A 19,264-nucleotide genomic window follows, 5' to 3' on the forward strand; every position below is an offset into this window, starting at 1 on the left:
GAGCCAACTAATTAACACTTTAACCTTCAGTCGGGTGCATTGATTTTCAAACACCAAAGGGCGCTCACGGAAGTTATCTTCGGGAGTACAAAAACTATGCAATGATGAGTAAAAAAACATTTTACAAAGCTCTTTTTCATGAAAAAAAAGCTTACCAACTCACGCACCATTAGTTCTTTCTTCAAAATGTTGTTCCTTGTCCTCCCTTTAAACACTAGCCAAAAATCTCGCAATTAGTTCTTCTTCATCCATTTTATAATATCGCTAAATACGGTCAAACACAAGGGCGCACACGGAACTAGGCTCTGGGAAACCCGTGACGCAAACCACTCTCCAAGGTCAACTGACAATTGGGAAAGGGGTAAGAGTATACAAAACCGATTCCGCAAAAGTGGTTCGTGAGGCAAATCAGGCCACAGCCGTGCCAAATACATACTATGGTTTTTATAACGAAAAAAGTAGTGACCTAGAGGTAACTTCCGTGATGCGCCCGATGGAAGGTTAAAAATATAATCACAGCTGGAATCAATAGACAATTAATTGAAATGAGATCAATCTATGATAAAAAATATAAATATAGTTGATCCGACTCTTACAGGACCAGAAGAGTGTGGGGTTATCATAAACAATATTGAAACCAACCTAGCTAGGAGCTAAGAAAACTCAACTGTTGTACAATGCCTTATAATAAACTCTTTGACTATTTTTGTTCAGTTCGATCATTTTTAAGACATTCTTTTTATAAAGACAACCAATCATGGTATTGAAAACAAAACATAAACAATTCCAGAACTGTACAGACATCAGCTGATCACTTATTAAGCCCATTTGGACTACTGAGTGTGTCTGACAATTTTGACACGTATTATCAATTACAGAACCAACTGTAGGCAAAGATATAAATCTGCACCAACTTACCGCAGCGTATTGACTGTTTCGTCCAAGTTACTGTCAGCAGGACTGACACAAGCTAACATAAGAGTCAGCGCGTTGCCACCGAGAGAGTCTTGCAGCAGCCTGGTCAATTTGCTGTCTCGGTAGTTGACAAACGCAGACCCGTCGCACAATGAGGAGATGACGTTCCCCAATACAAACAACTCTTTGTTGATGTTCACTCCTTCTATAAAACGTTTTCCCTCAGCTCTGGTTTTCTTGGACCGTTCTGATCCAGCGAGATCTACCAGATGGAATTTGGCAGACATTGCGTCATCTCTGAAAATCAGATTTTGAATCAGGAAAGTCTCAGGTGTAATGAAAAAGATGCGGGCTATTAAATTTTAACAAATGAAATTTTGTATATGGCCTACATAAAAAATGTGTTAAGCTCATTGCCTTTATTTAAATTAGTGATACAAATATTAATTTTGATTTAAATATAAAATTATGTGGTCCTTAAGTTGCCTATGATGGAAAAAATATTGTTAGCAGTGGAAATAATCACAACATTTTATCTCAGTTAAGCCTTAAATGAGATTTTAAAATATTCATAGGTAAGTCATTTTACCCAAAGTATGACAAATGCAAGTAGGCTAACATAAATTTATGTAAACTACAAAATATTGAAGACATTTTCATATATTGGTTCCAGTTGATTCGTGGAGTCAAAAAAAGAAAAGAAAACGAGCACTCACTCATCAGATCTTTTTGTCTGGCGAATGTAGATGGTAAATATTGCATGACTTCTTGAAGACTGGGCATTCATTGCAGTTGCTCCCGTGGTTCTGTTTTCTGAGCCCTGAAAAAGTATTCTATGTCAAAAGAGAAAAATATCAAAGATCAAACAGTAAGTGATATTTATTTATCATGGTGATAGTTAGGAAAGAGATACACATAATCGGCATGTTTTAGCTATTACGAATAACATTTTCAGCTTCAGTCAAACATTTTTTGAACAGTGAAGTGATATGCTTTTCAACACTTTTTGAGTTGGACGATTCACAAACAGAATTGTGTTTATTTTCACCAGTATTCACAATATTATTGTTTGCTCGTAAAACAAAAAATGCTTTATAACCTGCTGTAGACATTGGAGGACATCAGCTGCAGTTAAAGCTGTTTTTTGTGTCAGTCCAGGAATTATGATTCCTCGATTGCTTTCACGCAGATCTACTGTGCTGTTCTTGTTCTCGCTCAGCAAATCAATCAGCTGTTCATTGTACAGCTGAAACAAAAACCAGTTAGGTATGTGATCAGTGGGATTGGGAAAATAAAGGCGACTTAAGATGAACGCTGATAGAAAATAAGAATATTTATCTGTGTTAAAAGAATGAATGTATGATCTAATACTTGTAGGCTATCACACAATAATAAGTTAATTTAAATTATTTGTCATAAGAGTGATTAAATATAATGACAATTAACTTAATAACTAATTTTAAACTGTCAGGACAGCCTTAGATGCTTCAAAACTCAACACAGCCATCCTATATTATTGGGTAGAAATTAATGGTCCTGGATACAGCTTATTATAATAATAAATTACTTTCAAATTACTATCGTAGTCAGGTAATTGGTTCCAAGCACATAAAAATGCTTATCAGATGTTTGTTTACATCTATATATTAACAGGCAAGCATGTTTCTTTAAAACCTTTTTTCTCAGCTCGTGTCCATCGCAATAAAAATCTACACATACTGTACTAAAAGATATTTTCCTGAAGATGTGCAGAACCCCTTCATAAATTAAATAGACACAAAATAAGCACAACAATTGGATTTAAAATTTTAAAAATGTATATGGGTCTTATGGGTGACGAAATAACAACGAAATATAAAAAAAAAATCAAAACAAACGTAAGAACTTACAATCGCATGTTTTATATACATACAGTTTGGGTGTAAATAGAGAATTCTGTACATTACATTGTTTTTGGTCGAGTTTTCAACCACTGGACGACCTCTAGTCTTCATAATTTATTACTAGGGTGACGATGCAATAAAAACCCATAAGCAGTCCCAAATCCATTAATATTTTATCATTTATCACTTTTATTCCTAACGACTTTCTCCAGTTCTATTTTATCATAAAAATAATAGTTTTAAATTAATCACAAAAAAATCAATTTTATCTCTACTCTAAGTTAACTCAGTCAGAATTGTCATGAATACCTAAATTTGCCACTGGCCATTGCCTACTGCCATACAACTGTTTATCACTTCATATTAAACTTGTAACTAATCTACAATCTTATTTTATGAGTTAAAATATTTGTTATAAATGGATATTTTATCTTTCTATTGACAGAAACTACAAGCGTTGTTGCTTGCGAATAATTTTTCTCCGTTATGCAAGCCTGCTCGATCTCAAATTATGTCATTCCATGTTCTGTATCATTGTCTTATATTGTTGGATATGCATGTTAAGGTTTAAATGTTTTTGTTTTTAATTGTAATTTAGGTACTTTATGCAATCTAAATTGTATGAACTAGAATTATGATATTGACTGTTGCTACCCTCATTGTTAACCTCATTGTTTGATACTCAATTTATAAAGGCCCTCCTAAATAATTAGATCTAGGCCTTGGTCTTTTGATTCTCTGGAAGAACGCTTTAAGAAAATTGGATTGAGCCTGAGATAAATAATGGATATACGAGGCACGTTTTTTAAGTAAGTACCGTTTTTAAATTTCTCCGTTCCAGCGCTGCGAATGGCGTTTTGGACACTTTCGCTGTGTATGTGCATCAATTGGCAAGCCGTAGCCGGAAATTCGACAACAATCAGCCGTGTTTACATCCGGTTTCGAGCAATTAAAATGGTGCCGCCAATTGAGACTGCCGCCGACTGTGAAGTGTGCGCTGTAATTAGATTTTTAAGTGTTAAAGGTGTGAAAGCCATCGAAATTTATCGACAGATTAGTGAGATGTATGGTCAGAACATTATGAGTGCCGGAATGATATGCAAGTGGGTAAGGGCATCTAAAGACGGCCCCACCAACGTTTATGATGAGCGACGCATTGGGTACTGGGGACAATGACGCCGCCCAGTGCATTGCTCATCATGAACGTTGGTGGGGCCGTCTTTAGATGCCCTTACCCACTTGCATATCATTCCAGCACTCATAATGTTCTGACCATACATCTCACTAATCTGTCGATAAATTTCAATGGCTTTCACACCTTTAACACTTAAAAATCTAATTACAGCGCACATTTCACAGTCGGCGGCAGTCTCAATTGGCGGCACCATTTTGAATGCTCGAAACCGGATGTAAACACGGCCAATTGTTGTGGAATTTCCGGCTAGGGCTTGCCAATAGATGTACATATACAGCGAAAGTGTCCAAAATGCCAATTGCAGCGCTGGAACGGAGCAATTTAAAAACGGTACATACTTAAAAAACATGCCTTGTATAATTTGCCAGTTGTGTAAAATTATCTTATCAAATTAATGCTTCAAAAATGTTTATTCCTAACAAAATTTGTCATGGTTATTCAGAATATAAGAGTAAAATAGGTAAAGCCTTTATCTTAACTGTGTTTTTTTTCTTGGCACAATCATCTTAGGAGTAAAAGGTTTTAATAATGATTGGTACAGTAATTGTTGTTAGAAAACCATGAATGTAGGATAATCCATTTCCATACTAATGTCAATGTATTAAAATTTAAAATAATGGTTTAAATACAATTCTGAGAAGAAAACCGCAAAAATACCTAAATCCACGTACCGTACTGTACCGATTTTGTACCGAGAACCGAGGTACAAAATATTGTACCGTACCGAACTGTACCGACCTAAATTTTCTGTACAACAGACCCCTAAAATCTATATAGGTTACCATGGTAACGTTAATCACATTCTTTGACAATTATTGATACAACTCCAATTATTGATTCCATCCCATGTTAAAACTGTCAAATGTTTAAAATCAAAATCGTCGTAGTTGATGTGAGCCACCAACAGAATGCGCTGATCAAAATTTCTGTTGATTATAAGAACTATTTACCAATTCTAACAGGTGGAAGGACTTATTGTGAGCTTTAGCAACTATTATGACGCATCAACTACGCCAGCAGCAAAATATAAGTTAAAAAATATAATTTTATGCACCAACGCATTTTGATCTCACACAACCATGTTTTTTATCAATAAAAAATTGGCGACAGCTGGTCCATAAAGGTGGGATGTCTACTTTAGAATCCAATAGTCAATGTCGCAAAAATGCCATCATGCCAACCTTACCTAACAAACAGAGATTTTGGCGAGAATTCAGAGCACTCAATTTAATTTTCTCAACTCAAAACAACCTAACAACATTTAATGAAACTCCATAAAAAAGTTGACGGCTCTACAAATGATAGATCTTAATACTAAAATAATTTTGGCAAGCTTACCTCGAGGAAAGAGACGCTAACATTGAACATCCAGTCGTCATCATTTTCTATTTTAACAAACATGTCGTTGATAGCTCTCTGAATAATGCCCTGATCTGCAGGGTTAGCAGAGGGACATGTCCCCATGCTGTAAGTCTTACCGGAGCCAGTTTGACCGTATGCCAGTACTGTGACATTATAGCCTAAAACAATAATAATGTCACGAGACGTAGATAAAGACAATATTCACAGAGAAAACAGTGAGCTACCTATGTTAAACTAGACACCATAGCATCACAATATCAAAGCTGATTGGACATGATGGAACTCTGGGGATGAGCTCAGTAGTTTCACAAGTTGACGCAATGCAGCCACTGTAACTATTTTTAGCATGGTGATTAAGGTGAGCGTAGTGTCGTCCAGTAGGCCCTCCTTTGTATATGGACTCATTGGGTTAAAGCTATATTTCCAAAAACATTTGCTACAATATAAGACCACATTGTTTTGATACGTTTGCTGAAAATTAAAACACATAAACTTGAATCAAAATTTCAGTCAGTAAGTTATTCCAACCTCCTAGTCTTATAGAGGTTAGTTTATCTACTAGGCCTACCTACTTTCATTTCAGAAAACGTTATAGACATACAAATAGTTTTAGTACCCTACATAATGCCAAGGCAGTGCTATTCCAGGACCGTACGGGTAGCCTATCCCTTGTAGGTAGGCATATAATGATACACATTTGCATACTATGTAAAAAATCATGACTAATGTAAGTTACAGTAATCTGAATTTAAAGTACAAAAGTGTACCAAAGTAAGCTACCTAGCCTGGACAGTGGCAGAACAGTTCACAAAAAGCCTAACACATTCCTAACTTTGCTGTGAGGAAAGTCAGCAGATGCCAAATGGCTTCCAAATTTACTATATCTGTATCAACCGAGTTGGAATTATATAGTGAGGGTTCAAGTTAAACTGCAATTAGAGAATAATAGCCCAGAACAGTGTTAGGCCTAACTTAAAAAGGCACTTCAAAAATTCTCATATTTTTACTTCAACTTATATTATAAAATTTTACTTCAACTTATATTATAAAATAATATCAAAACTAAATGTTACAAAATAATGGCAAATACCTTTGAAAAGCTGATTTACTAGGTTCTGAACAGCTGTTTCATATATGTCAATTTGTGGTGTGCTGCTGTCGAACACGTAGTTGAAAGTAAACTTGTCATTCCTCATTTTGGTTACGATTTGCTGTGCCTCAGGAATGACTTCCACACAAGATCTACATCCACTCTCCAACTCATGAGGCACTAAGGGCCTGACACGTATGGCAACTTGAACGGAATCCATGTCTAAAACAAATATATGGACCACTATAAAACGACCCCTGTTAATTGTGGGGATGATTTTCCTACAAATATAAGTTAAGTTATTTTGATGAAGTAAATAAAAGTAAATAAAATAAAAGATCTGAGATATATATATATAAAGGATGAGTTTAAAGTCCCTTCCCCCTTTAAAATGAAAGTACTTAAGTTAATACCTCATTACTTATCGGCTGTACCTTTTATTAAACATTATAAGTAAAAATGTTTAAGCTCCACACATCTTTGTTAGAACTAAATATTTTGTTTCCTCCTTAGGGGGGTAAAAGGTGTTTACTAGAAGACAGAAGAAAATCATAAATGTATAGTGTGAGTAATCTGTATGAAATAATATCACCACTATATGAACGAATATTTGACTAAGTTTTATTTACAAACGAATGAAGAAATCTGCTAAATCATAACAGTCAAAACTAAATGTTTAACAAAACTAGCAACAGCTGTTCATAATAAATATTAAATAAAGTATAGACCAAAGGCATCACAGATGTGGCTAAGTTGACGCCACATCAGCCCCCCGCAGAGACTGGAAGTCCAGGAAGCTTTAGCTTTACATTTCAACCAGATCGAGTTGTATAGTTTCTGAACAATGATGACGGGTTTGGAGGTTGAGGGATGTGTTCGAAGATTATATTTGTATATTTTGAGGCTCTTTGATTGTTGGATGATTACATTTGTCAGGTAACACATATGCAGGCTTCACCCTGTCTAAGCTCACTCGTACTTGCTTGCCATTCTGTGATATTACTAAGGATTTTTCATCACGAGAAATTACAGGATATGGTCCGTTGTAGGGAGGCTGAAGAGCATGTTTCACAGAGACATCTCTTAGGAAAACATCGGTGCACTTTCTAAGATCCTGGAATATAAAAGTTTTGGGTTTGACGTGGCATAAAGCTTGGACAGGTCTGATTGAAGACATGTGTTGACGGAGTCGTACAACATAATCAGTAGGATCTTCATGCCTGGGTCCGTCAACAGGGAGATCAAACAATTCTCGTGGAAGTCTCAACTGTTGTCCGAAAACAATTTCTGCCGTTGATGCTTGAAGATCCTCGCATTACGCACTTCTTATACCTAGGAGAACAATCGGAAGAGCTTCCAGCCAGGATTTGTCGTGATGACACATCAGTGAAGCTTTGAGATGACGATGGAATCTCTCCACCAATCCATTGGCACAGGGATGGTAACTGCAAGTCCTGATTCTTTCAGAGCTGAAAGTTTTTCCAAGGGACTTGAAGAAGGATGATTCGAATTGGCGGCCTTGATCACTAGTTATTCTTGAAGGAGCACCATAACGAGAAAACCAGCACGAGACTAGACCTTCAGCGACTTCTTCTGCAGTAATCCCCTTTAAAGGATGAACCTCAGGCCACCTAGTGTAACGGTCTATGACTGTAAGACAGTATTTGTATGGTCCTGCTGGTGGTAAAGGCCCAATTATGTCAACATGGATGTGCTCAAAGCGTGATGATGGTAAAGAAATTGTTCCTAGAGGAGCATGAACATTTCGTGTTACCTTGCAACGTTGGCATTGCTCACAAGTACGAGCCCAGTTACGACAATCTTTTTGAATACTTGGCCAGACAAATCGATCTGCTACAAGCTTTGCAGTAGCTTTAATGCCTGGGTGGCTTAAGGTCATGTAACAAAATGAAATACTCTCTTCCCTAGTTCAACTGGAATGTAAGGTCTTTGGGTCCCTTTTGAAGTGTCACAAAAGATGAATGAGTTTGTTCCAGGGATTTGGATCTTCTGTATTTTGAGAGATGAATTGTTATTGTTTATGAGGTTGATGAGTTTGTCATCTGAGCTTTGTAATTGACTCAGGATCCAATGAACATGAAATAGCCTCTACACGTGATAAAGCATCGGCAACAATGTTTTCTGAACCTACGATGTGTTTTATGTCTGTAGAAAACTCGGATATGAATGAAAGCAGATGTAGTTGAACAGGTGGAAGTTTCTCACGACGTTGATGAAAAGCAAAGATGAGTGGCTTATGATCCGTAAAAATGGTAAATGCTGTGGTTTCCAAAAAATGACGAAAATGCTGTACTGCTTCATACACAGCAAGAAGTTCACGGTAGTACGCCAGCCAAGAGCTTTGCTTTGGTGAAAGTGAATTTTCAACAAATTGTTGAAGGCAAGCTCATACACTGACGTCAGAGGTGTCTTTAAACAGTCCAAGCGGGGCGTCATGTTTCGGATGATATAGGAGTGTCACTGATGACTAACTAGACTTGCAAGCTTGAAACGCCTCCTCAGTCTCTGGGGTCCAAGGCACAGGAAGTGATCCCTTGCAATTTGCACCAGCAAGCAGAGAGTGTAAAGGTGCTTGGAGTTCTGCAGCTTTAGGTAAGAATCTACGATAGAAATTGATCATACCTAGGAACTGTCGAAGACCACGCATTGTCTTAGGTAGTTGGTACTCCTTAAGAGCAGCTATTCGGTTTTGTGGAGGGTAAACACCTGATGCTGAAACTTAGTAGCCTAAAAACGTCACTTCAGGCATTGCAAAAACACACTTGGACGAGTTTACAATAACACCATAGGAATGGAGTCTTTTGAACAAAGTCCTAAGATGTTGCTCATGTTCTCCAGCTGATAGGGAAAACACTAAAATATCATCAATGTACAGTAGCTGAACGTAATATCTAGGTTTTGGGTCACTTCATCTATGAAACGCTGGAATGTTTGGCCAGCATTACGTAACCCAAAAGTCATGAATGGAAACTCAAAAAGGCCGAATGGAGTTGTGATAGCAGTTTTGTATGTCATCTGGGTGTACAGGGATTTGTTGGTATGCTTTAACTAGATCTATGACAGAAAATACCTACGTTACAGCCTGAAAGATTATTTGAAAGATCATGAATGATTCGAACAGGATTCCTATCTGGAGTGGTGCGTGCATTCAACGCACGGTAGTCTCCACACGGTCTCCGTCCATTTTCTCCTTTCGGCGCCAAATGCAGGGGTAAAGCCCACGGACGTGCTGTACCACATTTTACCATGTCGGCAAATTCACTCTTTGCAATGCTGAGCTTTTCAGGTGCCAGCCGTCGTGGTCGGCAGAATACAGGCGGTCCTGGAGCCGTGTGTATGTGATGTACTGTCTGGTGTTTCACTTCTCGAGGCAATCCTGGAGGGTGAGTAATTTCAGGGAATTCATGTAAGATTTTAGAGAGGGGAGAAGTAGGCTAGTGACTACGGATTTCACGCTATATTGAACCGTAACGGAAAGTTGTCCTCCTGTGATAAGTCCAGTTTTGGCATCATGAAGTCGCAACAAACGACAGTCAGGAAGCAAATGGTAGTAACTGAGGAAGTCTGAGCCAATGATTGGAACACTGACATCTGCAACTGTGAACTGCCATGCAAAACTACGGCGAAGGCCTAGGTCCAATGTCATAGAACAGGTTCCGTAAATCTTGATTGTACTACAGTACCATTGGCGGCACTAAGTTCAAAGTCTGTAGATGTGCGACGGTCTCGTAGAAGACGTTTTGGATTTAACATGATACGTCAGAGCCGGTGTCAATCAAGAACCGGAGTCCTGACTTATGATCCGAAACAAAAATTCTGCGGCTGGGTGCTTGACAGTCAGCCGCAGCTGTTACTGGTGCACCATACCCCCGCCGCAGCAAACCTGCAGAGTAAGCGAATTTCAACTTGTCTGATTACATTTGTACTAAAATATTTTCATAAATAAGACATAAGTTATTTATTCCCTATTTAAATAAGATTAGATTTAACAAGTGCTTAGGTTTGCTGCTACGGGGAAGGTAAAAAGTGTTTTTTGACCATACGTCAATAGTATAGGATGAAATAAATAAATTTGCTAAATGTTATCAATATATCCATAAACAAGTAAACTACAACAATTTTCATTTTCTTCATAAGAATAACATGGGAATTTTAAATTACACTTATTTTTGAATATTCTCCGTGACCGTCTAGGCATACAACAGCCCTTCATTATACTAGCCTAAATTATTTATTTTTTTAAGCTCTACAAAACGGTTTAAAAAGAAATTGCAACATTTTCTGTTTTTATGGTCAAAAATTGAAAAAAACCCATTTGTACCCCATAAAACTTACCATAAACCCCTGTTCCCATGGTCCGTCCGATCATGCTGGATCACAAACTCGTTCGAACAAACGTAGGATCACACGTTTGTACCAAATTTCATTAAAATCGGATCATTTTTGCTCGAGTTATCGCGCTATCGGACACATATTACCTATATATAAAAATATATAAATGTATAGCCTGAAGTAAGATGAAAAACTTTAGGGTAGACCTAGGGGTTGCGGCATTATCAATCCCAGGCTCGTGCCTAGCGTCCTAGGAAAAAAAAAATAATAACTTAGGCTAAATAATAAACATAAGCAGTAAAAGTTCAGTATTACCCCCACATGGTACCGGTAGTTAATGAAGTAGATTTAAGTAAACTTACCGTAAGTAAGCCTAATTGAAAATCAGATCAGGCAAATGGAAATTCACTTAGTCTGCAGGTTTGATGCGGCAGGGGTAGGCTAATTAGTTTTTCTTTTGCTCAAACAAAACCAACTAGGAAAATTAGACCTATGAGTAGGCCCAAAGCCTAATTAGGCCTAGACCTATGCATTAAAAGTAGGCCTAGTTTATGGACAATAAATTAGCCTATTTGATTTGAAATGATTTGATCATGATCTAGTCTAGGCTTAACGACTTTAGCCTAGGCCAACTGGCCGATAGCAGAAAACACTTCTTAGAACTTAAGCTATTCATACCTCTATCAATACAGTAGGACCTAGGCTACCTAAGTTTACCTACCTCTTACCTAAGTTTTTACGCCTTTAGTCCCGTTTCTTTCCTTTTGATTCCGACCAAAGTCTTAGACTTTTAAGTAGGGATAGCCTAAGCTATTTGTTTTTTATAAAGCACAAGTCAATAAGGAGTGCAGGTAAGTTTAAGTATTAAACAAATAACTTAAAGAACAAAGAATAACTTACAGTCTGGTCATTTGTGAGAGAGCTATGAACATAACGCAATCCATCCAACTTTTGTTGGTCAAGGATGAAGAAAGCAAATAAGTTAAGTAATAGCCAAGGCCTAAGTCTGGCAACCAAACCAAAACAAAAATTTGGTTCCATATTTTACTAGCTTAGGCCTACATGGTAACGTTTTGACTGATGAAATAAAATTGAGTTAAGGCCTATAACACATGTTTATTTTAAGTATTACAAATGTGACATATTACATTACAAATGTATTGGAAGAGTCAAACATTTTTCATGAGAAGTGAGTTACAAATTGTACTTTGAAGTCTACGGAAAAAAATGGCATTTTAAGTTAATAAATAGGTCTAAAACTAACTTAATATCACAGAGTTTATTACTATCGAGAAGTAAAAACAACCATTTGAAAGTTAGCCATCGTGAGAAAGAAAGTTAGTATTATAACCAACTTACCTTCAGTAAGCTATTGAAAGAGTACCAATGATTTAAATTCTCGATAAGCTGCTTCCATGAATTTGCACGAAAATTACATTAATACTGGAAAACTATTAAGATCTTGCAGCTCCATAAATTAAACTTATTTGTATAAATGTAATAATAAAACTTAAAAACCAGTACCGTTAAAAGTTAAAAGGGAAGGGAACTTTTGAACAAGAACAAGAAACTGAAGATTAACTGAAATCTGAAATAAAGCGGTCTGGCTGGCTGGCTAGCGTGAGTGTGAGTGGGAGAGTGGAGTAGCTGATTTGATTGGCTCGCTGGCTAACGCTAACTTTGAGAAGAAGAACTAGCACATACACAGAGTCAAGAGAGACAATTTGCCGAGTGGCGAATCGAATGGTACCTATGAATACAAGGGTGGGTTCCATAATATCGACAACCGTAGAAATTGATCGAAACTGAATTATTCCCAGTTTGTCGACACTGGAATATTCCCACTTAACCGACATCCCAAATAACCGACGTCGCAAATGATCGACACCACAAATTGTCGACATCCCATATTGTCGACAATGAAATAGTTTCATTTTGTCGACACTGAAATAGTCCCAGTATATCGACAAGCACCCGTTCTTCAGAGCTACTCTTGAAAAGGAGTTGTTCTAATTCATCGTTCAGTTCCTCAACTCACGAGTCGCAATCGCAATATTTGATTCCGAATTCCGACGGACATCTTCAAGCTGGCCATATATTGACTAAAAACTTTTATATTGTAAATATTTATCTTTTTTATTTCTTTCCTTGTTTACAAGAAAATAGATGACTCGAGTGTTACAAACAATAGTTTTTAAGGAATAATGTGAAATAAGTTAATTTTTATTTGGTAAAAAACGTAATCAACGTGATAACTTAATAACATTAAGTAGTCCTACCAGACACTAACTTAGGTAAGTCACCAACAAGAACCTAAGATACAGCTTATTCGTAGGCTAATTCTGGATCATCAAGCAATATTGTAGCAAATGTTTGAATAGGCACTATCCCTAGGCTATTAGGATTGTCTCTTTTTCCCACTGACCCAGTGTCAACTTTAAAAATTTGTTTATGTAAAAATATTTGGCTGCACTTTAGTTTATGTCCTACATTCATTCAAATGAAAGATATTAATACAAGACTATTTAATATTTTGAATATTTCATTCCGTTAGGTTAAGTTTTACCCTAACATTACCCAAAATTGATATAGGCCTAAGTTTATTGAATGAAATAATCAATATGACTGGGACGGGTGGCGTCGTCCTGTAATCCAACTACTAGGAGGTTACGAATTGTGGATATTTATAGGCATGCACTGTGGATGCGATACTCCCTGGTGTGGATTAACGTCCGCACGAGTGAGTACTACGACTATCCGCAGTACTATCCTGATAATTAGACCAATTCGTATATACCAAGGCAATAATGTGGTTCGGATTCCACTATAAACCGTAGGTCCCTTAGTTGCCATTAGCTGTATGGGCTATTAATTAACAGCTGTGTCTAAGGAATGTCGGCCTTAGTCACTAACAAGACTACAAGATCGCGCCACTCATCCTGATCCTACACTCATTTCCATTCATACTTGTCTTAAAATACGGTACCTATAGTGTGATTGTTGACGGAAATCGGCTGGCTGAAGGGTCGACCATACTCTCACACACACAGGCCTCACACACACAGACGCAAGGGATTAGGACGGACGTGGGACGGACCATTGTCCTGCCGCACGAGTCATCGCTGGCTCACGGAAATTGAACTATAATTTTTTTTAATTTTACGTTTGTTATAAAATGTGGTAACGATTTTGACTTCAGCTCAAAATGCTTAGTAAAATGATACCTACCAAACAATATATATTTTGCTTACAAAGTGTAAAAGCTACGAATATTTTAACACGTTTTTATTAGCTAGCTACTTGTCATAATCATTTCGTGTTTGGACTCATTTTTCATTGAATTAAACAACAAATTTATTAACACTAACCATTTTACTGTATATCTAAAATCAAATGAATTGCAATTTTGAGGTATCATACAACAGATCTTATATTTCTACTTAGTGAATAGGGGATCGGGGCAATTTCAGGCAATTAGGACGGTGGTGAGTGTGCGTGCGTGAGTCGGGTCCCTCACAGGTAGGGCTGAGCTCCAGCCGCACTCCGGTAAAAATCAGACTATACTTTGTATGGTCGCCAAGTAATAAGTAAGAAAGTATTAAAGAAATATATTCATTGGAATGAGTGTAGGACGTAAAATTATGTGCTGTCAAATATTCTAGAGCTGTTTGTATTTGGTGTAAGACTAGACTTGGATTATATAATTCATTGCTGATGACATCAATGTTAATTTTATAGATGATCCTGGAGCAAAGGCTGTAATTTGACCTGAACCCAAATTGGTCTCTATTTTAAATATTGTCTTGAACCAATAAGTTAAGAGGACTAACCTTTCTGGACGACATTGCCATCGACATCACTGCAGATGAGAGAGAAAGAGAGACCAGAGTTGTGGACCCTGGAGGCAATTACCATACTGCCGTGATAATGTTACTTGGTCTAACCATAACTTAAGTGAGGTGAACATTCTTTCCCCTTTGTGATAGATTCTAGGCTATGTTTGTTAACTAAGTTATTCAATGTTCAAATCGGTACTTTGGTAAGTATTATCCGGAGGCTACAGATAGGCTATACAGCGCTTTGCGGCGGTTATGTTAGGTTGGGTTATCATAAATGGAAAGAACATTTTTATGTCCTAGGCCTAAACTTACTGTCCATATTTGGGTGGGTTCCATATTATCGACAACCATAGAAACTGATCCAAACTGAATCATTTCATTTAGTGTTGAACAGAGTTTGAACAACTAATTATTTATATGTTTTATGGTAACTTTAGGGAAAATATAATGTGTAACACAAGTGCAAACTGCCTTTGCTGCACTCGAGAAACTTTCCACACTCGCCTACGGTTCGTGCGTAAACATTTCTCTTATGTGTAGCAAAGTGCCACTTCGCCCACTAGTTACCTACACAAATAAACTATTATTAATAGTTTTTGGTGGAACATAAGGATAATTAATTATAATCTTTATGCAAATTTATAGTTTTTTTTATAAAAAATTAAAACTAGGCCCCTACTTAAAATGTATTTGGATACATCTCGAAACATGTTGTTTGGAAATGTCTTAATTAGGCTAGAGCTTGCATTTTTGCAAATTGGGAAATAACATATAATTAATGTTTAACACGTTCGCTACCGAGCGACGCACATATGCGTTGGTCCGGTCACTCCTACAGACCAAAAGGAATGATCATGACGTTGCTTACAGACCAAGTGATATAGGAATAACATTGCCAACAGACCAAAAGAGAAATATCGTTTAAATGGACGAATTGTCTTCATATTAACCTTAAGTGAATAAGTAAGCAATAAATAATGTTTTTATTTATCGTTTGGAGCAACTTTCAAAACGCTGCATATATGCGTCGGTCAGTTTATTTAATGAAATCTAGATAAAAAGATTACCTACATTTTCGTTTCAATAGACCAGGCGACACACGTTTAAGCGTCGTTGTAAATTTGGTTGTTTCAAGCTTTTACACAAACAAATCAAGAAACTCCACCACTCGCCAAAACTGCAAAGGTTATAACGTTTACATCTGTTCTGAGATGTCGCGGAATGCACAATGTAAACAACAATGTTGCCAACTGTTGTGTGACGTAACCAATCGTCATATCCACAGACCAAGCGACGCACATTTGCGGCAGATATCCCTCTAGACCGATACGATAAAATCAGGGCTTTAAAATAGACCGTTGCTAAGAAATACACTGATTAATAACATTGAACACCGACGCAAGTGTGCGTCGTTAGTCTATTTCAATGTGATCAGCTGACGCAAATATGCGTCGGTGGTCTATGCGAACGTAAATTCCATATAATTGTGGTAGCGAACAAGTTAAACCAATTTATTTTGTCTAAACCAAATTATTGTTACAAATTCTAATATTTGTACTAACTTGACCCAGATTTGCTCAAACATTTTCCTATTAGCTGTACCTATTTGAATATCGCAAATATAGAAAGGAGTGTACACACTTGTATTATTTGTTGGACTAAAATTATTTGTATAACACTATTTTTTGCAATATTTCTGTACAGAACTGAAGCCTACCAGTAAAATGGGGGCGTTGTAATTAATATCCTCCGACATTGGAGAATACAGGGGAGAGGTGCCAGAGGAAGAGGAGATCGAGGATGGGGCGAAGTAAAGACTAAGATTGAAGAGAACTAACTAATGGTAAGTTTTGCCATTTACTTAAATTTAATACTTATAAAACCAGGGCCGTGTCCATTGCCCCCAAGCCTATGTCGCATAACCCTCCTGAATTACTAGTATTTAACCAGCATTTTAACTCGAGAGGTGCCCAAAAATTTGCTTTTGTTTTTTAGGAAATGTAGGCTATATTTTTTGACACCATAACTATAATTTTTCTGAATATGTCATAGTTTTTACATTTGGTAAGTACTGAAACAACAATAATTTTAAGACAAATGGAAAAGCCCCTGTCAACAGAAGCAGTTGAAACAAAAAATTCTCATACATCAATAAGGTATTTAGTACAAGCGTGGTTCAATAAGACCTTAGAAGAATATAGAATAACACAATTTGTTGTGATAAATTTGATTTATTTTGCTATAATCTCCTTTTATTCAGCTCTATACACTTATCTTAAAGTTTCTCCAACCTCGTTCAAATTATGTCCAAATAAATAGTACCCTACAAACTTGAAAAGCCTTCAAAATACTCTTCTGTTTCAGTGATGACCAACACTGAAACCATGGCAACTAAAAATGTCCGCTCGTAGGCCTTGAAGCGCCCCTATCCCCACCACCTTCCGCCAGTCACTCGCCCGACAGGGCAGCAAAGAAAACTGTCAGATAATTTTGCCACACTCTGTACGTTATATTTTGTCCTATACAAAATGGGTTATATGGGTCGGCACTTATGTATTGATCCAAACGGTTACTGCAATTGTGGCAAAATTAAACGATATTGTCCTCGGTAATGACCAAATCGTGATTGCAGGGTCATCATCTTCATCTCCCAAGGTCGCCAATGGTTAAAATTGTGGGCATCCTCGGAGCAATCGTGAACATCTTTCGCGGTTGCGAGGCCTGATTATCGTCACCCGCGATCGCTGGTAGTCGTAAATTTCGATCACGCAATCTTTGCAGACGCTTTCGGCTATCATGAGAATACAAGACAAACTTGGATTATTGTACCCCCTAATTCTAACAGATTGTGGGAAAATTTATTTTCCAAGAGAAAAAGCATTCTTTTGAGGCCCCAAGTGAGTCCCCTTCCCAGGCCGAAGCCCTTGGCAATCGCAGTGTCCACTGTTAGGGGAATACGGCCCTGATTTGGAGGCCTATGTTGGTGTGGGGCCTGGTGCAAACCGCCCTCCCCCCCCCCCTCAGTACGCCACTGAGTAGCCTACATTAAATAATGATAGAAGTATGCATAAAAAGACTCTTTGTTCAGAATACTGTTTTAATTATTAATTTTTGTTCTGTTATATCCACTATCCAGGCCTGATGACAGGGTGGATGGCGATGGAGGCATGGAGGTTGGGGGAGAGGAGGCTGAAGAAGTGGAGACAAATCAGTTTGGATCCATTATGTTGATTAGTTTAACATTTATTTTGAACATCAGTATTTACATTTTTTTCTCATTTAGATTATTAAATTAAGATAATTTTATTGTTTTTATGAAGATTTTTTCTTACATTTTTAATATTTGTTTGTACTTCTGCCTGGTAAAAAAAATACTGTTTATTATGTTTGTTAAAATGATTACTTTCACTAACTTACCTTGTCTTGGGTAACAAGAGATATCTTGATATTTAACTAGCAGGGTGCCTGTTCTATGGGCGGGGATTGTATAAGTCAGTAGAAACCTTCTTATATTTCGATACTTGGTAAATTAATCATTTCCAACTTTATATAGTATAGATCGCTATTCCTGTATTGATGTACTGAAATGAATAAAATTATATGAAATGAAATGTTGTTTTTTATATATTTTGATGACACACTATTAAAAAGGCATAACAATATTCTAGAGTTTATAACAGCTAATGTTTGTGTTTTTATTAATGATTTATTGTGACTTTTGAGTGATTGAAGGATTTGTGATTTGGTTTTAAGGAGATTGATGTACCTAATTTTTTTAACCCTTTGAGTGCCAACGTCCAGGGAACCGGACGTTTTTAAAACGAGCCAAAAGTGCCGACGTCCGGCCGACCGGACGTTTTTAGAACGAGCCAAAAGTGCCAACGTCCGGCTGACCGGACGTTTCGTAATGATCGAACAGTTGTCATAACAACCGAATGGATACTCGGATTCTTTTAACCCATATATTAACATTGAGTCGAAAGTTACTAGATGCGATACATCGATTTTCGTTGGTCGAAATATCGAAAATTCGATTTTTACGAAATTTTAACCTAAAAATCGCCAGATTGCGCTCGGCATTTTAAGCGCGACCTTCGGGAATAATCATCGGCATTTTTTGAGCGTTACTTTTATTTCTCGCCTGGCACTCTAAGGGTTAAATCTATACTTATTAAATACGCAAGCAGGTTTTTTGTGACAATTACTTTTGAAATTACTGAACCGATTGACATGTTTTTGGTGTCATTGGAAAGAGCATAACGTGAAGTTGTGCAAGAAACTTTCTTTTTAGGGAAATAATTAGAGAGTGAGGACCTGGGGCCCTTTAAAGTTTTGTATTTCTCCATAAGATTAACATGGGAAACAAACATTGTTATGAAACTCCAGCTGTTGTCAGAAATTTAAAGTGAGAAGAAGAACATATGTTAATTGTAAAATTGTGACAGAGAGGTTATGCAGAAAATCAGGTAGTTAATGGTTATTTGGTGCTATTAAAATAAAGACTGAAATTTGTAAACTTACTGGCGACAATGGGTGATACCACGCAAACTACATTATCATTGACAAAGACCAACATGGAGAACCTATTGCGACTATAAGTGGGAAACATTTCACACACACTAAAAGC

General features: G+C 37.1%; 1 protein-coding gene and 1 long non-coding RNA gene across 3 annotated transcripts in view; one reads left to right on the top strand and one right to left on the bottom strand.

Annotated features, from left to right (window-relative positions):
- Positions 1-12,333, bottom strand: part of LOC128991680 (chromosome-associated kinesin KIF4A-like) — a 50,198-nt gene extending 37,865 nt beyond the window's left edge. For both annotated transcript variants that reach the window (XM_054414776.1, XM_054414775.1), the window contains exons 1-6: positions 12,158-12,333; positions 6,446-6,667; positions 5,332-5,513; positions 2,015-2,161; positions 1,632-1,735; positions 919-1,212 (exon numbers count right to left, since the gene is read on the bottom strand). In XM_054414776.1, coding sequence (XP_054270751.1) covers positions 919-1,212; positions 1,632-1,735; positions 2,015-2,161; positions 5,332-5,513; positions 6,446-6,665 — 947 coding nt within the window. In that variant the 5' untranslated portion in view covers positions 6,666-6,667; positions 12,158-12,333. The remainder of the gene's footprint in view (positions 1-918; positions 1,213-1,631; positions 1,736-2,014; positions 2,162-5,331; positions 5,514-6,445; positions 6,668-12,157) is intronic.
- Positions 12,334-12,877: 544 nt separating this feature from the next.
- Positions 12,878-18,248, top strand: LOC128993321 (uncharacterized). The gene is made up of 4 exons (XR_008490751.1): positions 12,878-13,092; positions 14,537-14,757; positions 16,342-16,480; positions 17,774-18,248. It is a non-coding gene; the product is annotated as an uncharacterized LOC128993321 (long non-coding RNA).
- The last annotated feature ends 1,016 nt before the right edge of the window (positions 18,249-19,264 follow it).

The sequence above is a fragment of the Macrosteles quadrilineatus genome, unplaced genomic scaffold, assembly GCF_028750875.1.
Source record: "Macrosteles quadrilineatus isolate MER2022 unplaced genomic scaffold, UCM_ALF_1.0 Scaffold_4__1_contigs__length_99947679, whole genome shotgun sequence".
Lineage (NCBI taxonomy): Eukaryota > Metazoa > Arthropoda > Insecta > Hemiptera > Cicadellidae > Macrosteles > Macrosteles quadrilineatus.